The following is a 20,241-nucleotide window of genomic DNA, read 5'->3' as shown; positions in this document are numbered from 1 at the left end:
TCAAATTGTCAAAATTGTCAAAATTGTCAAAATTGTCAAAATTGTCAAAATTGTCAAAATTGTCAAAATTGTCAAAATTGTCAAAATTGTCAAAATTGTCAAAATTGTCAAAATTGTCAAAATTGTCAAAATTGTAAAAATTTTCGTTGTCAAAAAATTGTCAAAATTGTCAAAATTGTCAAAATTGTCAAAATTGTCAAAATTGTCAAAATTGTCAAAATTGTCAAAATTGTCAAAATTGTCAAATTGTCAAAATTGTCAAAATTGTCAAAATGTCAAAATTGTCAAAATGTCAAAATTGTCAAAATTGTCAAAATTGTCAAATTGTCAAAATGTCAAAATTGTCCAAATGTCAAAATTGTCAAGGTGTCAAAATGGCAAAGGTGTCAAATTGTCAGGAATTGTCAAAATTGTCAGAATTGTCAAAATTGTCAGAATTGTCAAAATTGTCCAAATTGTCTAAATTGTCTAAATTGTCTAAATTGTCAAAATTGACAAAATTGACAAAATTGACAAAACTGTCAAAATTGTCAAAATTGTCAAAATTGTCAAAATTGTCAAAATTGTCATAATTGTCAAAATTGTCAAAATTGTAAAAATTGACAAAATTGTCAAAATTGTAAAAATTTAAAAAAATGTCAAAATTGTCGAAGTTGTCAAAATTGTCAAAATTGTCAAAATTGTCAAAATTGTCAAAATTGTCAAAATTGTCAAAATTGTCAAAATTGTCAAAATTGACAAAATTGTCAAAATTGTAAAAATTGTAAAAATTGTCAAAATTGTCAAAATTGTCAAAATTATCAAAATTGTCAAAATTGTCAAAATTGTCAAAATTGTCAAAATTGTCAAAATTGTCAAAATTGTCAAAATTGTCAAAATTGTCAAAATTGACAAAGTAACAAATAGTCAAAATTAACAAAATTGACAAAATTGACAAAATTGACAAAATTGACAAAATTGACAAAATTGACAAAATTTACAAAATTTACAAAATTTACAAAATTTTATTCAAAATTTACAAAATTTACAAAATTTACAAAATTTGCAAAATTTACAAAATTTACAAAATTTACAAAATTTACAAAATTTACAAAATTTACAAAATTTACAAAATTTACAAAATTTACAAAATTGAAGAAGGTAGAAGCAACTATGAACAATGTTGCCAATATAATATGATTAGTCTAACCTTAACAACACAACATGAAAATGATGATAATTGAGGTTTGCACTGGCAATCAGAGAAGAAAGTACAAAAGAGGTTGATTCGGGAAAGGAGGGGTAAAAGCAATTACTTACTCAACTGCTACTGGTTTACTGAAACTGCAGGGACTTTGAAGTCAGGTGCGTCGCCAGGGGAGTTTTGTAAAAAAATAGATAGTTTAATTTTATCATTCTGATTTTTGTTTTCAATTTTTAATATAATTTTTTAATCACATTTTTTTATGTTGGCCTTAAATTTAAATTGAAAAAAAAAATAGTTGACTCCTCCCCCTGCTACGCCCCTGTTTGTGCCCTTTAAGGTCAAACGATTGCCCCTCCCCAGGGTGATTTAAAACGATGAACAACCGGCAATCAAAGAGGAAAGCCGACTTAATAACTCAGAAAGCATGTGCTGTGCACAAGCCACAGAAAGGGTGCACTTGCACTTGATGACATGTGTTTTTTTTTTTTTTTGATCATTTAATCAAAGGGTTGGCATTTAATTTAAAGTTGTTGGAAAATGTCAAACGAGTCCTTTTGATTGACTTCAAGGTGACACCTGGTCAGATGGAAAAACAAAACAGGAAATTTGTTCACAATTTTCCCCCTTTTTAACTCTGACCAACTATTCAAACTGAAAGTTCTGGTTGTGATTGTTGGGGAGGAAAAGCTTTGTTCCGAAAAAAGCGAGCACTCCATGTTTAAAAATAGAATCCCGTGTGTTTGTGTGGCTTTGACGGGTGCAATTTCATTTCTTTGAGGTGGAAAAGAGTAACTCAACTGTGGTGGAAAATAAATCCTTTTGATTTGATTTTCTGAATGAAAAAAAAGTGCTACCATATGTTTTTACTTGAATCAGAATTTGTCATGACAGTGTTGCCAGTTTTTTCACCTTTTAAATTCTTTTTTCTTTATTTTTCTTTAAATACTAATCCAACGATGTAATCAAGTTTCATATAAATTTGCAATAATCTATTTTTCATTTAAGTGCACATTACTTTTTTACAGAGCTGCCAGATCTTTAAAATTTTGTAGTTATTTGCACTTTTTAAAGATTAAAACAGCAACTTTATTAGAAACCCTAATCGATTGGTACTCCGTAAACGGTTGCATTCCCAGTCATCTCCTGCACGCGACCAGTGTTGTAATGTCGAAGTAGCAATGCTGCAAAAGAATTTTTAACACTTAAGATTGTTTTGCTACCCTTTATTTCTCTTTTATTTACGCCTGTATATATTATTACATTTTACCTTATTTCAATAGCATTTGCAAAACTTCACTTTTCCTGACTTCACGTTTTTGTGTTTATTCACGTCCTTTCACTTCACTTCCCTTCACTTCACTTCACTTCACTTCACTTCACTTCACTTCACTTCACTTCACTTCACTTCACTTCACTTCACTTCACTTCACTTCACTTCACTTCACTTCACTTCACTTCACTTCACTTCACTTCACTTCACTTCACTTCACTTCACTTCACTTCACTTCACTTCACTTCACTTCGCTTCACTTCACTTCACTTCACTTCACTTCACTTCACTTCACCTCATTTCACTTCACTCCACTTTGATTTTTTAATTAGATAATTTCTCTTTTTCTAGCTTTTTTTTATGAACAGTTTTAATTTTAGCAAACATCTATAAAATTTAGAAAATAAAACATTAAAACACTTGGAATAGGAAAGACTTTTGTAACAAAGCATACCTCAAGATCCAAGTAAAAATGCACGTATGTTTGATTCACATTTTGCACGTTCCTCGATGGAACATATCTAAACAAAAGTGTTAGATTTTCTTCACCACGTAGTGCCACAATACGTTGGTGCAATTTGTAAACTGTAATTTGATCTGAAGTTGTGGGATTTTTTTTTTATTTTTTTATGAAGACAAAAATCAATCATTAAAATGCTGCTTCTGATCCCCAAATTGCATAAACAGAAAGCTAAGCCAAATTTTGCTGTGGCAATTAGAATCAAACAGAATACTGCCTTCATGATGAATGATTTAATTTGAACTGAAACAACAACCGAACGATGTCACAGCTCGTCAGTAATTAGCTCAAAGTTATCAAGAGCAAATCTTTCATGCGGGCAATCATTTCGACACATGATCAGAAATAAAACGGTGACAGATTCTCGATAAAGTGAAATTAAACTAGAGTGCAAATTTCCTTTAATGAAATACCACTTTAAGGAGGTATTACACTGAATCGACATTAAAAAAAAATACAAGGCACACATTTTTATACTATTTCCTAAGTCTTGTCTAGTATAAATATTAAAAAAAATGCTTCCTGCAATTGAATACCTCCTTCAGTTCAACATAACTTTAATTCGAGAATCGTTTTAAAAAATTCAAACATTCACTCAATTGGCACTCCGTAAACGGTGGCATTCCCCACAATCTCCTGCACCGGCCCGGGACTGTAGAATTGCACCTGAAACCCGCGGTGCATTCCAAGCGGGGTTTGAACGTCGAAGCTGCACTGCTGAAAAATTTAATCAAAATTCATTTTTTTATTTTTTCAAATTTTTCAACTCGCAGTTTTCATCGGACTCAGTTTTTTTTTTAATGACATTACGCTGCATTAAACTTAGTTTTGCAAGAAAAAGTATTTTTTTAAACTATGTTTGATGCAGTGTAATACCACCTTAAATGAAGTCGAAAAATTTTCCAAAATGATTTAATTGATTTTTTCAAGTTTTCTTGTGTGCAAGAGAGAGGGTAAAGATTCGTAGGTCTCTTTAGAACTTTTCTTTCTCAAGGTATTACATTACATCAAACTATGTTTTTAAACTATACAAGACACAAACCTCAAGATCCACATAAAATTGCACGTAGGTTAGATTGACGTTGTCCACATTTTTCGATGGAATATATCGAAACAAAATTGTTAGATTTTCTTCTCCTCGTAGGCCCACAATACGTTGGTGTAGTTCGTGAACTGGAACTTGATCTAAAAATGTGAGATTTTTTTTTCGTGTAAACAAAATAAATAATTTTATTGAAATCACCTGGCTGTTTGCGTCCAAGCCCCAAATTGCATGAACAGAAAACTAAGCCAAAATTTGCCGAAGCAATTAGAATCAAACAGAAACCTGCCTTCATGTCGAATGGTTTAGTTAAAACTGGAACACCAACCGAACGATGTCACAGCTCGTCAGTAATTAGCTCACAGTTATCAAAAGCGAATCTTTCATGCGAGCAATTACTGTGACACGTTTTTATGAAGAAAAAAAAAAATACTGTGACATGTGATTTGAAATTAAATGTTAACAGATTTTCAATTAAGTGAAATTAAATTTAAAAAAAAAGTGCTAATTCAAATCTTTTTTCGAGTAGTTTTTAATCGAGGTAAAATTACATCAAAAGAGAGGCAAAATAAAACTCAAAATTGTTCACAAAAGGCAACAATTCACCAACTCAGATATTAATTTCCAATCGGATTATCACCCCAGTTCCACCAATGGTATACCTCTTTCTTAACTTTCAAAAGTCATGCACCGCAACCACTTTGCCACTTTCATGTTTGCCCTTATTAAACCATAATTCACTGGGAAATGTTTTTCCCCTGAGGGTTCTCGCGCATAATTTTGGCGCCTTATTTCTCTCCTCTCAATGTGTTCTCTGAGTGGGTAAAACTTTGCCATTATACCACCATGAAAGCCGCGCCGAAAAGTCTGCAATTAAATTCTAAACTTCTAGCTACGATCTGTGTTGAGTTGAGTTGAGTTGAGTTGAGTTGAGTCAAAATTGTCAAAATTGTCAAAATTGTCAAAATTGTCAAAATTGTCAAAATTGTCAAAATTGTCAAATTTGTCAAAATTGTCAAAATTGTCAAAATTGTCAAAATTGACAAAATTGACAAAATTGTCAAAATTGTCAAAATTGTCAAAATTGTCAAAATTGTCAAAATTGTCAAAAATGTCAAAATTGTCAAAATTGTCAAAATTGTCAAAATTGTCAAAATTGTCAAAATTGTCAAAATTGTCAAAATTGTCAAAATTGTCAAAATTGTCAAAAATTGTCAAAATTGTCAAAATTGTCAAAATTGTCAAAATTGTCAAAATTGTCAAAATTGTCAAAATTGACAAAATTGTCAAAATTGTCAAAATTGTCAAAATTGCCAAAATTGGCAAAATTGGCAAAATTGGCAAAATTGTCAAAGATTGTCAAAATTGTCAAAGATTGTCAAAATTGTCAAAATTGTCAAAATTGTCAAAATTGTCAAAATTGTCAAAATTGTCAAAATTGTCAAAATTGTCAAAATTGTCAAAATTGTCAAAATTGTCAAAATTGTCAAAATTGTCAAAATTGTCAAAATTGTCAAAATTGTCAAAATTGTCAAAATTGTCAAAATTGTCAAAATTGTCAAAATTGTCAAAATTGTCAAAATTGTCAAAATTGTCAAAATTGTCAAAATTGTCAAAATTGACTAAATTGACAAAATTGACAAAATTGACAAAATTGACAAAATTGACAAAATTGACAAAATTGACAAAATTGACAAAATTGACAAAATTGACAAAATTGACAAAATTGACAAAATTGTCAAAATTGTCAAAATTGTCAAAATTGTCAAAATTGACAAAATTGACAAAATTGACAAAATTGTCAAAATTGTCAAAATTGTCAAAATTGTCAAAAATGGCAAAAATGGCAAAATTGTCGAAATTGTCAAAATTGTCAAAATTGTCAAAATTGTCAAAATTGTCAAAATTGTCAATATTGTAAAAGTTGTAAAAGTTGTCAAAATTGTCAAAATTGTCAAAATTGTCAAAATTGTCAAAATTGTCACAATTGTCAAAATTGTCAAAATTGACAAAATTGGCAAAATTGACAAAATTGACAAAATTGACAAAATTGACAAAATTGTCAAAATTGTCAAAAATGTCATAATTGACAAAATTGTAATATAAATCTTTGTCCTGTGGAAAAAAAAAAGTTCTCAACCCTCGGTTTTTCGGTGTCTCTTCCAACTTTTCCAGAAAAGACGCATTTCCATCCAATCCAACACTCTCACTAATCTCCTTTTTTGTCTCACTCTCTTTGTTCTTTCCAGCTTCCTCCGACGCCACCAACCACAAACGATTCCTACAGTTATGAATGATCACCATCGCAACCAACCAAACAACGACTCACTTCAAAGCGCCTGAAAGGCAGGCAAGATGTGTTCTGCGTCGTCACAGCCTACTACGCTGAACAACCAGCCGTCTCCACTGAAGTCGTCGTGCTTTGAGGGGAAGGAGGAAACAGTGCGAAAAGCTGAAAAAGAAGAAGAAGTTTTATTGTAACATGTGCCAAGTGGGGAAAAAGCAAAGAAGAAAACCGGAAAGAAGAAGAAGAGGAAAAGGGTGTAACGAAACGTGAAAGCTTGGGTAGAGGCAGCCTTCCCGGAACGAGCGGGAAAGGAAATCGGTTTCGACTGTTGTGACACCGCACAGTGGTGGTTACACATGTGATGTAACGTTACAGAAAACAAAAGGGAATTATTTCGTGTTCCATTAGAGAGAGAAGAAAAAAAAGTTGAAAAAAGAATGTTATTTCTGGTTGTGAGTCGCTGCTGTGAGTTGTGTTCAATTTAAGGGAAGTTTGTGAAGAGGAAAGAAGGGGGAGAAAGTGAAACAGGATACATACGTCTACGTTTAAGTGAAGGAAAAAAAGGAAAAAAGGCTCGACCATGTTGATAAAGGAGTATCGCATTCCGCTGCCGTTGACGGTCGAGGAGTATCGGATAGCGCAGCTCTACATGATTGCGGTGAGTCTCGAGTTTTGTGGAGAAATTAGTTGGATTTATATTCATATCTACAAAATTTTAAATAGTTTTTTTTTGTATTTTATCGATGATTTTTGTGTGTTTTTAAATATTTTTTTTAATTTCAGATTTTTTGAAGGGTTTTCGCAAGCGTGGCAAAATAAAAAAGCGTAAAAATTGATAGTTCTATCGTTATCGTTATTCCGATAATTCTATCGGCGATATTTTTTATATGGTTAGGCCGTTTCAAATATGTTTCAAAGTATAAAAACAAAAAAAATCACAAAACACCGTATTTTCTGGAAAATACTAAAAAAAATCTATAATTCGCAATATGGGTATCACACGAACCTAAATGGTGCATTGCATTTTTATTGTGTTAAAGTTTTTGAATGAAATACTAAAATTTTCACAAAATAACTTATTTTATAGAAAAAAATTTAAATGAAATACGGTATTTTCTCAAAAATACTCAAATTATTATAATTCGCAATATGGGTATCAAACGATTCGAAATTTTGCATGCATTTTCACTGTTTTAAAGTTTTTGTATGAAATACTGCAATTTTCACATAATACCGTATTTTCTCGAAAATACTTAAATTTTCATAATTTGCAATATGGGTTTCAAACGATTCGAAATTTTGCATGCATTTTCACTGTTTTTGAGTTTTTGAATGAAAAATACAATTTTTTGTACAAATCACCGTATTTTCTCGAAAATACTCAAATTGTTATAATTCGCAATATGGCTATCAAACGATTTTAAATTTTTCATGTATTTTCACTGTTTTAACGTTGTTTTAATAAAATACTAAAATTTTCACAAAATACCGTATTTTCTCGATAATACTAAAATTTTCATAATTTGCAACATGGGGTATTTTATGAAAAACTATGATAAGAGTGAAAAAGAATACCAAATTTCGCTTCGTTTGATACCCATATTGCATGTTCTGAAAATTTGAAAATGTTCGAAAAAATACAGTATTTTAGGAAAATTTCAGTATTTACAAAAAATAAACTCTAATACAATTTAAAAAGCAAACCAAATTTTGCTTAATTCGATACCCATATTGCAAATTAAAAAAAAAATGAATACTTAAAAAAAACGGTAATTTGTGAAAATTTTAGTTTTTAAACTTCGAAACTAAATACATTATCAAAAAAGATTTTCTAAGCGAATGCATTGAAAATTTAACATGATATTGATGGATTAAGTCAATTTAAGATATATTTAAAAAATGAGTTATCGTCAGTTATCGGCGATAAGATTATCGCTGACAGAATTATCGAAATAACAATCACGATAACAATAGAATGGTTATCAATCCGACGATAACGATAACCTGTATCGTTAACGTTAGACGATAAAGCTATCGATTAACAACCTTGGAAAAAATCTAAAAATCTAAAAATCTAAAAATCTAAAAATCTAAAAATCTGAAAATCTAAAAATCTAAAAATCTAAAAATCTAAAAATCTAAAAATCTAAAAATCTATAAATCTAAAAATCTAAAAATTTTAAAATCTAAAAATCTAAAAATCTAAAAATCTAAAAATCTAACAATCTAAAAATCTAAAAATCTAAAAATCTAAAAATCTAAAAATCTAAAAATCTAAAAATCTAAAAATCTAAAAATCTAAAAATCTAAAAATCTAAAAATCTAAAAATCTAAAAATCTAAAAATCTAAAAATCTAAAAATCTAAAAATCTAAAATCTAAAAATCTAAAAATCTATAAATCTAAAAATCTAAAAATCTAAAAATCTAAAAATCTAAAAATTTAAAAATCTAAAAATTTAAAAATCTAAAAATCTAAAAATCTAAAAATCTAAAAATCTAACAATCTAAAAATCTAAAAATTTAAAATCTAAAATTCTAAAAATCTAAAAATCTAAAAATCTAAAAATCTAAAAATCTAAAAATCTAAAAATCTAAAAATCTAACAATCTAAAAATCTTAAAATCTTAAAAATCTAAAAATCTTGCATCGAGCAAATAAATAAAAAATATAAATATTTAAATAACAAGCCACAGTTTCAACATTTCCATGGAAAAAGTGTTTTGAAATGCTTTTTACACTAGTTTAATTGTTTTGCAATCATTAGTTTTCAAAAAATGTAAGATTTGACGAACACAAAAATTTCAGCGAAAAAAAAAATTTGCGATACATCGAAAGTTTTCAAAAATTCCTAAGATTTTTAAATCAACCCAAACATGCTTAAAATGATTCTAAACGCAGGGGAATGTATTTTCAATTAATTTACAGTGAAATTATAATTATGTTTAAAAAAAAAAAAAATTCGCCCCCTGATTTTTCGGGCCAACTTTTTAGGGGGGAGACAAAAACTTAAAAAAAATTTGTATAAGCCTAATCTAAAAATCTAAATATCTAAAAATCTTAAAATTTAAAAATCTTAAAATCTTAGTATCTAAGAATCTAAAAATCTAAAAATTTTAAAATCTAAAAACCTAAAAATCTTATAATCTTGAAGTTTAAAAATCTAAAAAACTAAAAGCTAAAAATCTAAAAATTCAAGAATCTAAAAATCTAAAAGTTAAAAGCTATAATTTTAAAAATCTAAAAATCTATCAATCTAAAAATCTAAAAAATCTTAGAATCTACAAATCTAACATCTAAAAATCTAAAAAAATCTTTAAATTAAAAAAAATCTAAATGCATTGCAGCGCGACTGTGTTTCAAATGGAGGCGGCGCCACTAGTGAGGCTACTTGCCAACAATCGTTTGCCGTTTTGCTGGGTTGAAGAACTAATTCGATAATTTCTCATGATTCCTTGCATAAATCTCAATGAAACTGATTGCAAACTACGAGAAAAAAAATTGATTTAAAATAATAACGTATATTCAACATTTTTTATTGATTTTTGAGACTTTCTTGCCAAATAGTCCAAGTTACTATCTTTTTCTAAATTTACAGTTATCTCATAGAAAAATCAAACAAATATTGGAAAAATGTACCTACACCAAAATGTTGATATATTTTTTCTTATCCGTTGTTCATAGCTATCGACACGTGTCCATTAGCTTTGCTGCAAAACTTCTACAAATCTCAATGAAATGCAATTTTCTTAGATTTCTAAAAAAACTCAATCCCCCCCTCTCTTTCTCATTTTTTTTTCCAGAAAAAATCCCGCGACGAAAGCAGTGGCGCCGGCAGCGGCGTTGAAATCATCGTCAACGAACCGTACACGGACGGCCCGGGTGGAGGTTGCGGTCAGTACACGCGCAAGATCTACCACGTGGGCAGCCACCTGCCGGGTTGGATCAAGGGCCTCCTTCCGAAGAGTGCCCTCACGGTGGAGGAGGAAGCGTGGAATGCGTACCCGTACACAAAGACCCGCTACACGTGCCCCTTCGTGGAGAAGTTTTCGCTGGAGATTGAGACGTACTACTTCTCGGACAATGGCCACCAGGAGAATGTGTTCCAGCTGAGCGGGGGGGACCTGCGGAACCGGATGGTGGACATCATCGACATCGTGAAGGACACGCTGCAGGGCGCGGATTACACCCGGGAGGAAGATCCGACGCTGTACTGTTCGGAGAAGACGGGCCGGGGTCCGCTGGGGGAGAACTGGCTGGCGGAGTATTGGGACGAGGTCCGTGGGAAGACGCAACCCACCGGGCGGAACATGTCGTTGATGTGTGCGTACAAGTTGTGCCGGGTGGAGTTCCGCTACTGGGGGATGCAGACGAAGCTGGAGAAGTTTATCCACGATGTGGCGCTGAGGAAAACGATGGTGAGGGCGCACAGACAGGCGTGGGCCTGGCAGGACGAGTGGCACGGGTTGACGATGGACGACATCCGGGAGATTGAGCGGCAGACGCAGCTTGCGTTGCAGAAGAAGATGGGCAATGAGGGGGAGGACGGAGAGGGAGGAGATGAGGATGGTGAGTTGTTTAACAAAATATTAAATTGACGCCAACTATACAACTGCCCAAACTACCAACTACCAATTTCTATCCTCAGCTGCCCATTTTTTCGATTTTTTTTTTTGTATTTTCCGTGTTTAAGAAACTTTGTCAACACCCACATCAACGGAACCCAAACAATTTCACAAAATACCCTATATTTTGGAAATTCTCCTAATTTGCGCTATTAGTATCAAACAAAAAGAAATGTTGTATGCTTTTTCACTTTTATTCGAGTTTTTTTTGTTAAAAACACAATTTTCTGAAAAATACCGTATTTTTTCGAAAATACTTAATTTTTTTATAACTTGCAAAATGGATATCAAACGAAGCAAAAATGTATACGCATTTGCACTGTATTAGAGTTTTTATATTGAATTCTATTTTTTTACAACATAAAGTATTTTCAAAAATACTCATTTTTTATAATTTTCAATACGGGTATGAAACAAAACGTAATTTTGCATGTATTTTCACTTAATAATTGTATTTTATTTGTAAAATACTCAAATTTTCACAAAATATCATACTTTTTAAACACCGTATTTTTCATTAAAATTTTAGTATCTAAAAAAAGGTTATTTTGTGAAAAAAATACTCAAAAAATAAATCATAATATTGCAAATTTTGAAAATATGGGTAATATTGAATGTTTGGCCCTCTTTGAAATGTCAGTCTCGATTAAAAAAAATCAAAATATTGTTTTCGAAAAGATTTCAAGAATATATCATATTTTAACATTGTAAATCGGACCATTAGCTGCTGAGATATCGAAATTAGAAAACGGTGGGTTGTTTGGGTGAGACTTAAAATAATTCAATTTTCCTGTTTCTTTTTCTATTATTCGCTGTATCTCAGCAACCAGAGGTCCAATCTTCAATGTCTCTTAAACATTTTTAGCAAATTTTCTGAACTTTAAAAAATAGAAATGGTCACTCATGGTCACTATTTTTAAAATTCGAAAAACTGCAAATATTTCGCTAAAATCAAACTTTCAGTGGCTTTATCTTGATAACAGAGCCCTTATCGACAAATCTGTAGAGTAATTTTCGATTTTCAAATTTAATTTTACATTAAAACATTTTTTTTTGTATGAAATATCTATTTTTCCAAAAGTTCCCTGGGCCTTGTAAAGTCAAGGGGCATGATTTGATCCTAGTGCATTAGTTAAAATTTGGGTAAACATTCTTTTTTATAAGCACTATGGACACCACTTCATGCTACGAGAACTCGCTTTGTCGCAGCCCCAGGGCTTAAGCGTTGACCGATAAGCTGTCTTCGTGAACTAGGTAGTTCTCCGATAGTGAAAATATCACAATTGCACAAGACACCGCTGCTCCTGTGACTTTTTCACTATCACAATGTGGGATTTAGGTTGGGTCTTCAGGATTGTACAATTGATTTGTTGCTTAGCTTTAGCATTTAAAATAAATCTGTATGCTTTCCAAATCTTTTTGATGTTAAATTTAGTTGCAATTGTTAAGTTAGAGTAATGCTGTGAATAAACTTTGATTGATGTAGAATATTAGGCATTCTTTTATGTCAAATTATCCATAGAGTCTCGATCAATCAATAATGTAATGATATCTGACAAAATTCGTTGATCTGTTGAACTAACGGTTTTCGGATTATGGTTGTATTGACCATTGTTGCGAATCGAGGAACTACGGATCTTTTGACGTAAATGGTCATTTCTTTTTCTAATCGCGATTTCTATCCTATTTGTATATCAGTTCACATTTTGTTTTTATTGTTTTTTGATAGAAGTAGTACTACAACAGTTCCTTTACGTTTAGTTTTGAACATTAAGATTACAGGATTTTAGATTAAAATTTAGATGTTCAATACAAAGTAGTTAGCAAATGAATATTTGGACTTAAATGAATAATTGAATAAGTTGGACTTATGAATAACACACAACTGTGCATTTATTCTAGAGTCAGATCCATACAGCGTCAGTGTTTATTTGGTCGAAGTGTACTAATTCATTGGCAGATCTGATTCTAGTTGTAATGTACGACAAGACTACTGACGGACGTGACAGGACGAGGGCCCAGTTTAGAGGTTTCAACATCAACGATGTGCGGCTGGATCACCCTCCCAAAAAAAAAAAAAAAAAAAAAAAGAAATATCTATTTTTCCAAAAGTTACCCAAGTAACATTTTAGGCTTTATCAAAGCTGTCACAATTGCTATAATACCTATCAGCCAAAACCAACATTAAAACCCCTTAGTCGTAACAAAATCCCCAAAACCTTGATAAACCCCACTTAAAACCCAAAAGGACCTCCGCAAAAGGTTGTTACGGCCTATTTATAAAACCTTCATAGGAGTTAAGGCTTTACAACTGAATCCTAACAACATCCTCAAAGCCTTGATAAAACCTTTGTTAAAACCTAGTCAGGAGTTATGGAAAAATGACATTTCATGCGTCTTTAGACGTCTTTTGCCAAACAGGTTTTATTTTGGCAAAATTAGGTCTTCGTCTTGCCAAATGAAATTATGGAGATGGTTGTCAAAAATGGCGATAATAATTAATAGATATTAGAGGTAATCCATATAATTGAAAAGCTTATTTCTCGCAATTGATGGCTCAAATTCAGCTGCGATTGAAATTTTATTGATAAATTTAGGGGAGATAGAGCCAAAAAATTCAACTCGCTTCATAAAAAATCAATATTTTGTAATCATAGTGTTTAATGTTAAAAAATATTTTATTGCAATTCTTTGAAAAAAATGTTCAAAATATTTTTAGACATCTATCGCTATATTAATAATACCAGAAATTCAGCATAAATGTGTATTTTCATCAAATTTAAATCAAATTTTTCAGTTTTCTATTTTTTCAACCAAGATGGCGGTCGATCAAATTCAATCAGAACACTCGTTTAGCGCAAAATTTATGCGAAGCTAATGGGCCGCATTAAATGCTTTTTCAGGAGCTTATGGATTTAAGTAAGCTTTTTACATGCCTAATGGCACTTGACAGCTAAAACACCCTGGGTTTTAAAAAGCATGCGATAAAACCGTTTGGCATGACATTGCCATTGGGTTTTCAAGACTATCTTAAAACTTTCATAAAACCTTATTAAAGCCATTTAGCTTTTATTGTCACAAGGTTTCATGTCCGAGGCATAAAACCTTGTTAGAGCTTACTAATTAGCTCTTGCTTATTGGTTGCGGTGAATGCTAAATAAAACTATAAAGCAATCAAGGTGCTATCATAAAACCTCAATAAAATTAGGTGGTGGATAGTTGGTTTAAAAATGTTACTTGGGTACTTTTATTTTAAATTCAAAACTCGGCGGCAGATTTTTACTATACTTCTCTATGGCTCAAAAGTTGCGGGTTTTGTTCCTAAAACATCAAAAAATCTCGAAAATTAAAAAAATACGTAATTTGGGAAATTGAGTTTTTGTAAAAAAATGTTAATAAAAAATCAGCAAAAAAAATCGATGTACCTATTTTTTTCCTACAACTTTGCCAAAGACAGACACCAAGTTGATCATAAAATTCACTCAAAAGTTACAGTCTAAAATCAACCGAATTCAAACATATCATTTTCAATTTTCAACGCTTTCACTAAGAATATAATTTTTGAAAGTGGAATTAGTTTCAAAGTATAAATTCTCACTACTGTTCACAAAATATCGTATTTTTTCGAAAGTTCTAAAATTTTCATAATTTGCAATATGGGTAAATCGAACCAAAATTGTGTATGCTTTTTTATAGTTTTTCTTTAAATACTAAAATTTTCACAAAATATGGTATTTTTCGAAAAAATATTTGATGCCGGGTGACATTGCATTTTTATAATTTGAATATTTTCGAAAAAACACGATATTTTGTAAAAAATACTATTTTCAAAAAATCTATAGAAAGTGAAAAGTATACAAAATATTGCTTCGTTGGATACCCATATTGCTTTTTTTAATTTGAATTTTTTTAAATACGGTATTTTATAAAAAAATCAGCATTTTCAAACAAAAACTATTACAAAGGGAAAAAGCATACTAAATCTCGCTTCGTTTAAGGGGTTCAGAAAATTTTATGTTACAGAAAATTTATTAAATCCTCTAAAAAGATCATTTTCAATCACTCCTGAAAGTTTCGTGAAGAAATTTCGTGATAAAACTGAGTAAGAGACGATTTAAGCTCAAAATCTTGCCATGCGCAAAGCGAACTGTCAATCTTTGTGAGCGTTTTTCTCTGAACACCGAGTTGATTTACGGGTGCCACGATATCTCGAGATGGGATGAACCAAATTGGATGAAATTTGGGGTGAAAGCGTGCAAGATATATCCCGTGTGCATGACGAAGCCCGATTTTGATATTAGGATTTAAAAAAAATACAAAAATCAAAAAATGATGATTTTTTATATGAAAAACATGCAAATATTTTTGACTTTTTCTTTTAAATTAAGTTTTTGAAAATCGGCCTTCGTCATGCACACTGGACCAGTTTAACGAAGCTTCACAAAAATTTTGAGCCGATTTGGTTAAAGCAGTGTTGAGATATCGTGGCACCCGTTTTTAAACTGCTAAATTCAAATAGCTATATCTCGGCAATTATACAACCAAATGTGTTCAAATTTTTTTTTAATGCTAGATGAAAATGTATATTTTAATGACCTTAAAACAGTAAAAAAAAAGTTCCGTCGTGAAACTACTTACTTTTCCTGTCATTCTTGAACGACGAAATAGCCTACTTTTCTGTACCAAAAATAACAGAATCGAATAGCAACACTTTTCAAAATAAATGCTGAAAAGTTCTACTTTTCAGCACTGAAATGCGTGCTGAAAAGTTGAACTTTTCAGCACTTGTTTCGAAAAGTAACACTTTTCAACCTTTTTTTTATTTAATCGATTTATTGACAAAATACATGAAAATTTGACTTAAAATTTCACTCAAAGGGTGTTTATCGGAATTGCACAAAATGTTGTATGGAACTCGTTGCAAAACTTGATTTTTTCAGCACTCTTCGTATTTATCCAACTCGGTAAAATACTCAAATTTTCACAAAATATCATAGTTTAAAAACACCGTATTTTTTATTAAAATTTTAGTATTTAAAAAAAGGTTATTTTGTGAAAAAAAAACTCAAAAAACAAATAATAATATTGCAAATTTTGAAAATATGGGTAATATTGAATGTTTGGCCCTTTTTGAAATGTCAGTCTCGATTAAAAAAAATCAAAATATTGTTTTCGAAAAGATCGGACAATTCCACGAAAATTTCATATTTTAACATTGTAAATCGGACCATTAGCTGCTGAGATATCGAAATTAGAAAATGGAGGGTTGTTTGGGTGAGACTTAAAATAATTCAATTTTCCTGTTTCTTTTTCTATTATTCGCTGTATCTCAGCAACCAGAGGTCCAATCTTCAATGTCTCTTAAACATTTTTTTAGCAAATTTTCTGAACTTTAAAAAAAATAGAAATGGTCACTCATGGTCACTATTTTTAAAATTCGAAAAACTGCAAATATTTCGCTAAAATCAAACTTTCAGTGGCTTTATCTTGATAACAGAGCCCTTTATCGACAAATCTGTAGAGTAATTTTACATTAAAACATTTTTTTTTTGTATGAAATATCTATTTTTCCAAAAGTTACCCAAGTAACATTTTAGGCTTTATCAAAGCTGTCACAACCGCTATTAAACCTATCAGCCAAAACCAACATTAAAACCCCTTAGTCGTAACAAAATCCCCAAAACCTTGATAAACCCCACTTAAAACCCAAAAGGACCTCCGCAAAAGGTTGTTACGGCCTATTTATAAAACCTACATAGGAGTTCAAGGCTTTACAACTAAATCCTAACAACATCCTCAAAGCCTTGATAAAACCTTTGTTAAAACCTAGTCAGGAGTTATGGAAAAATGACATTTCATACGCACAAAATGTTGTATGGAACTCGTTGCAAAACTTGATTTTTTCAGCACTCTTCGTATTTATCCAACTCGGTGAACCTCGTTGGATAAATGTACGACTCGTGCTGAAAAAATCCGCTTTTACAACTTGTTGCATAAACTACTATTAAGTGTGTGTTCAAACCAACCATTGCAATTTTTTCCGATTTACATGTATGAAACCCCTTTAATATCCATATAGCAAATTTTCAAAATTTGAGTATTTTCGAAATAAACGGTATTTTGTGAAAATTTTAGTATTTTCCAAAACAAACTTAAATAAAGTGAAAAAGCATACAAAATTTCACTTTAATTGATACCCATATTGTAACTATCGGAAATTTGAGTATTTTTGAAAAAAAACGGTATTTGGTGAAAAAAAAAATGTTTTTCGCAAAAAAAACTCTAATGAAGTGAAACAGCATACGAAATTTCGCTTCGTTTGATATTTTTTTTACTACTTTCAAAAAAAAAAATCTAAAAAAAGTGAAAAGTATACAAAATTTCGCTTTGTTCGATACCCATATTGCAATTATAAAAAAAAGGTATTCTCGAAAAAATACGGTATTTTGTAAAAATTTCAGCACTTTCAAAAAAAACACTATGAAAAAGGGAAAAGAACATAAAAACATAATTTCGCTTTGTTTATCACCCATACAGCAAATTTTCAAAATTTGAATATTTTCAACATTTTTCACAAAAAAGTCTTTAATAAGGGGAAAAAGCATACAACATTTCACCCACATGATTTTTTTTTTAATTTGCGTATTTTTGAAAAATACGGTATGTGAACAGTTTTGATTAATTATTCTTTGAAACTTAGGCAAAGTTTGTGGATATTTGTTTAAAAAAACTTCTTCTGACATTGTGAATGTAAGGAATTGGAGACTTTTGAAAATATTTTTTTGCAATTCCGTCGTGAAACTACTTACTTTTTCTGTCATTCTTGAACGACGAAACAGCCTACTTTTCTGTACCAAAAATAACAGAATCGAATAGCAACACTTTTCAAAATAAATGCTGAAAAGTTCTACTTTTCAGCATTCAAATGGGTGCTGAAAAGTTGAACTTTTCAGCACTTGTTTCGAAAAGTAGCACATTTCAACATTTTTTGATTTAAACGATTTATTGACAAAATACATGAAAATTTGACAAAAAATTTCACTCAGTTTGTGTTTTTTGGAATTGCAAAAAATGTTGTATGGAACTCGTTGCAAAACTTGATTTTTTCAGCACACTTCGTATCCAACTCAGTGAACCTCGTTGGATAAATGTACGACTCGTGCTGAAAAAATCCTCTTTTTGCAACTTGTTGCATAAACTACTATTATAGTACAACTGCCCAATAAAAACACGAAAACTGGCCTTGAATTCCAATCTTGAAAAATAAGTTGGATTTTCTGGATCTAGCAAAATTATAACGTTAACGCAATTGCTTTTTATGTTATGTTTTAAAATCTCTTTGCAAAGAATTTTCATTTTTGTAATTTGTTCAACGGTAAATGAATCTTCTTGAATTTTACTTTGAAAAACTTCGTTTGAATTATCTCTGCTATTGTAGCTGTCGCCAAACAGTCTAGAAACGCGAACAACTTTTTTCAGCAGCATCAGTTTTTCTTTGCTGACTGTGCACTTGTTCTTTATCATTTCCGATTAACCCCGAGAAAAACAAAAAAAAATGTCGCACTTCCACAACTTCATTGGCGCCAAAACTATCTTTTTCATCTCTCAATTTCCTCTCTCTCTTTTCTCCAGATCGTTCCACCTCGGAAAACAACAGCAGCAGCCGCCAATCCACAAACCAGTTCAACTCGATCGAAAAAACCGAAGAAAACTCGACGCCGCAGGTGATGAAGAAACCTGCCCCGCTCTCCCCACCACCCCAACTCTCCCGTCAACACCCTCCAGCACCGATTCTGCAACCTCCGCCAAAGCTCAAAAAGCACCCGCCGACGCTGGACAGCTCCGACGAGGATGAGGACGAGGAGGAGGACGAAGAAGAACAAATGGACAATCGCCGTCACGGAGGGCTGCGGACGAACCACCTGGGAGCGACCACCGGCGGAACTATGGCCGGGATGGGCCAGAGTCGGCAGCTGGGCGGTTCCAAGGGGCAGCTCCACTCGCCGCTGGGGTCGGCGCACAGCTTTGATTTGCAGGTCGGTTGCTTTGATCGTTGACAGGTTGCATGCGTTTGCGTTCTCCACGGGTGAAATGTTTCCGGCGAAATGTTTCAGGCGCGTGGGGACGCGTGGTAAGTTTGAAGCGTGTGGAAAGTTGTAACTTGAGTCTTCTTTCTCTGTCTAATTTGATTTTTCTTTTGGTGTCTGCAATGCAAAATTACACACAACAACACTGTCACCACCAACACAGAAAGCAAATCACAATAAGTTAAAGAAGAATGTAAGTTTTCGTTTGTTTTCCGTTTTCAAAGTAGTGAATTTATGTTGTTGTACATTTCGTAGATTTGTGTTGTCATTTCATATCAAACTTTTGATCAAACTGTATTTACAAATCGGGAAAAGTATTCTTCCAATGACTGTTTTAAATTTCCACAACAGGTTGCCAACTGGAGAATGGAAAAGCTGGAAGTGGATTCCAAATCGGGCTCGGAGGAGGAGTTCTTCGACTGTTTGGGTAAGATTTTGATTTATATTATTAGCTGTAAATGTTTTTTTTTTAAGATTCATGTGTTAAAATTTTGATGATTTCTTCTTAATCCTAATATTTTATTCCCATCAATAAAAATCATTTGAGAATTTATGGTTTTCTTATTTTTTTCCTAAATTTTTAACAAATGAAACCAATTAAAACTATAGTTTCGAGTTTGAATTTTAAAGTATGCCAAAACACTTTTTCCGTTCTAAATCTTTATGGATTTTTCAAAGTTTGTGGTTTTGATGTAAAATATATATTCAAGTTTTTACAAAATATTTTTTTCTTAACAATATACATATTTCATTTTGTAATTTTGAAAACTACACTATAGTTATAGCTTTGAATGATTCTCGACTACATCACGACTGTTTGCAAGATTAAATGCCATTTTTTGCAAAATACTGTATTTTTTAAATATTTGCGACTCGAAATTTTGTACACATTTTCCCAATTTTTTGTCTATGGTTTAAAGAACTATTTAAAAAAGCCTTAGTTTTATTTAAAAATACATTTCATAACATTTAGCAAAATTAGTATCAAATGACGCCAAGTTCAAAATTCTTTTTGACTGCGGTTTTAAAACATCTGGTATTTAAAAAATATAATTTCCATATTTACAAAATATGGCTTTGTTTGCTGACATTTTTTAAATCAAGATAAATCATCGAAAGCACAGAATTTGGTGAATATTTTATTAATTTATTAACTAAAAAGTATTATTTAGGATAGATCCGGCTACAATTTCACATCGTTTTATATCCATTTTTAAAATTATAAA

The 20,241-nt window shown here is 31.4% G+C and overlaps 1 protein-coding gene and 1 long non-coding RNA gene across 2 annotated transcripts in view; one reads left to right on the top strand and one right to left on the bottom strand.

The window, feature by feature from the left end:
• The window catches only part of LOC6051035 (protein retinal degeneration B), a 92,069-nt gene that overhangs the window by 53,435 nt on the left and 18,393 nt on the right, over positions 1–20,241 (top strand). The window contains 5 exon segments of the mRNA XM_038249615.1: positions 6,268–6,963; positions 10,107–10,872; positions 18,561–18,964; positions 19,179–19,208; positions 19,367–19,442. Of these exon segments, the coding sequence (XP_038105543.1) occupies positions 6,886–6,963; positions 10,107–10,872; positions 18,561–18,964; positions 19,179–19,208; positions 19,367–19,442 (1,354 nt within the window). The 5' untranslated portion in view covers positions 6,268–6,885.
• On the bottom strand, positions 3,505–4,346 carry LOC119765538. Its single transcript, XR_005276803.1, has 3 exons — positions 4,220–4,346; positions 4,019–4,161; positions 3,505–3,693 (listed from the first exon to the last, which is right to left on the bottom strand). It is a non-coding gene; the product is annotated as an uncharacterized LOC119765538 (long non-coding RNA).

This window comes from Culex quinquefasciatus, chromosome 1, assembly GCF_015732765.1.
Source record: "Culex quinquefasciatus strain JHB chromosome 1, VPISU_Cqui_1.0_pri_paternal, whole genome shotgun sequence".
NCBI lineage: Eukaryota > Metazoa > Arthropoda > Insecta > Diptera > Culicidae > Culex > Culex quinquefasciatus.
Note: the sequence above shows the minus strand (reverse complement) of the source record. Positions and strands in the feature narration are given on the sequence as shown.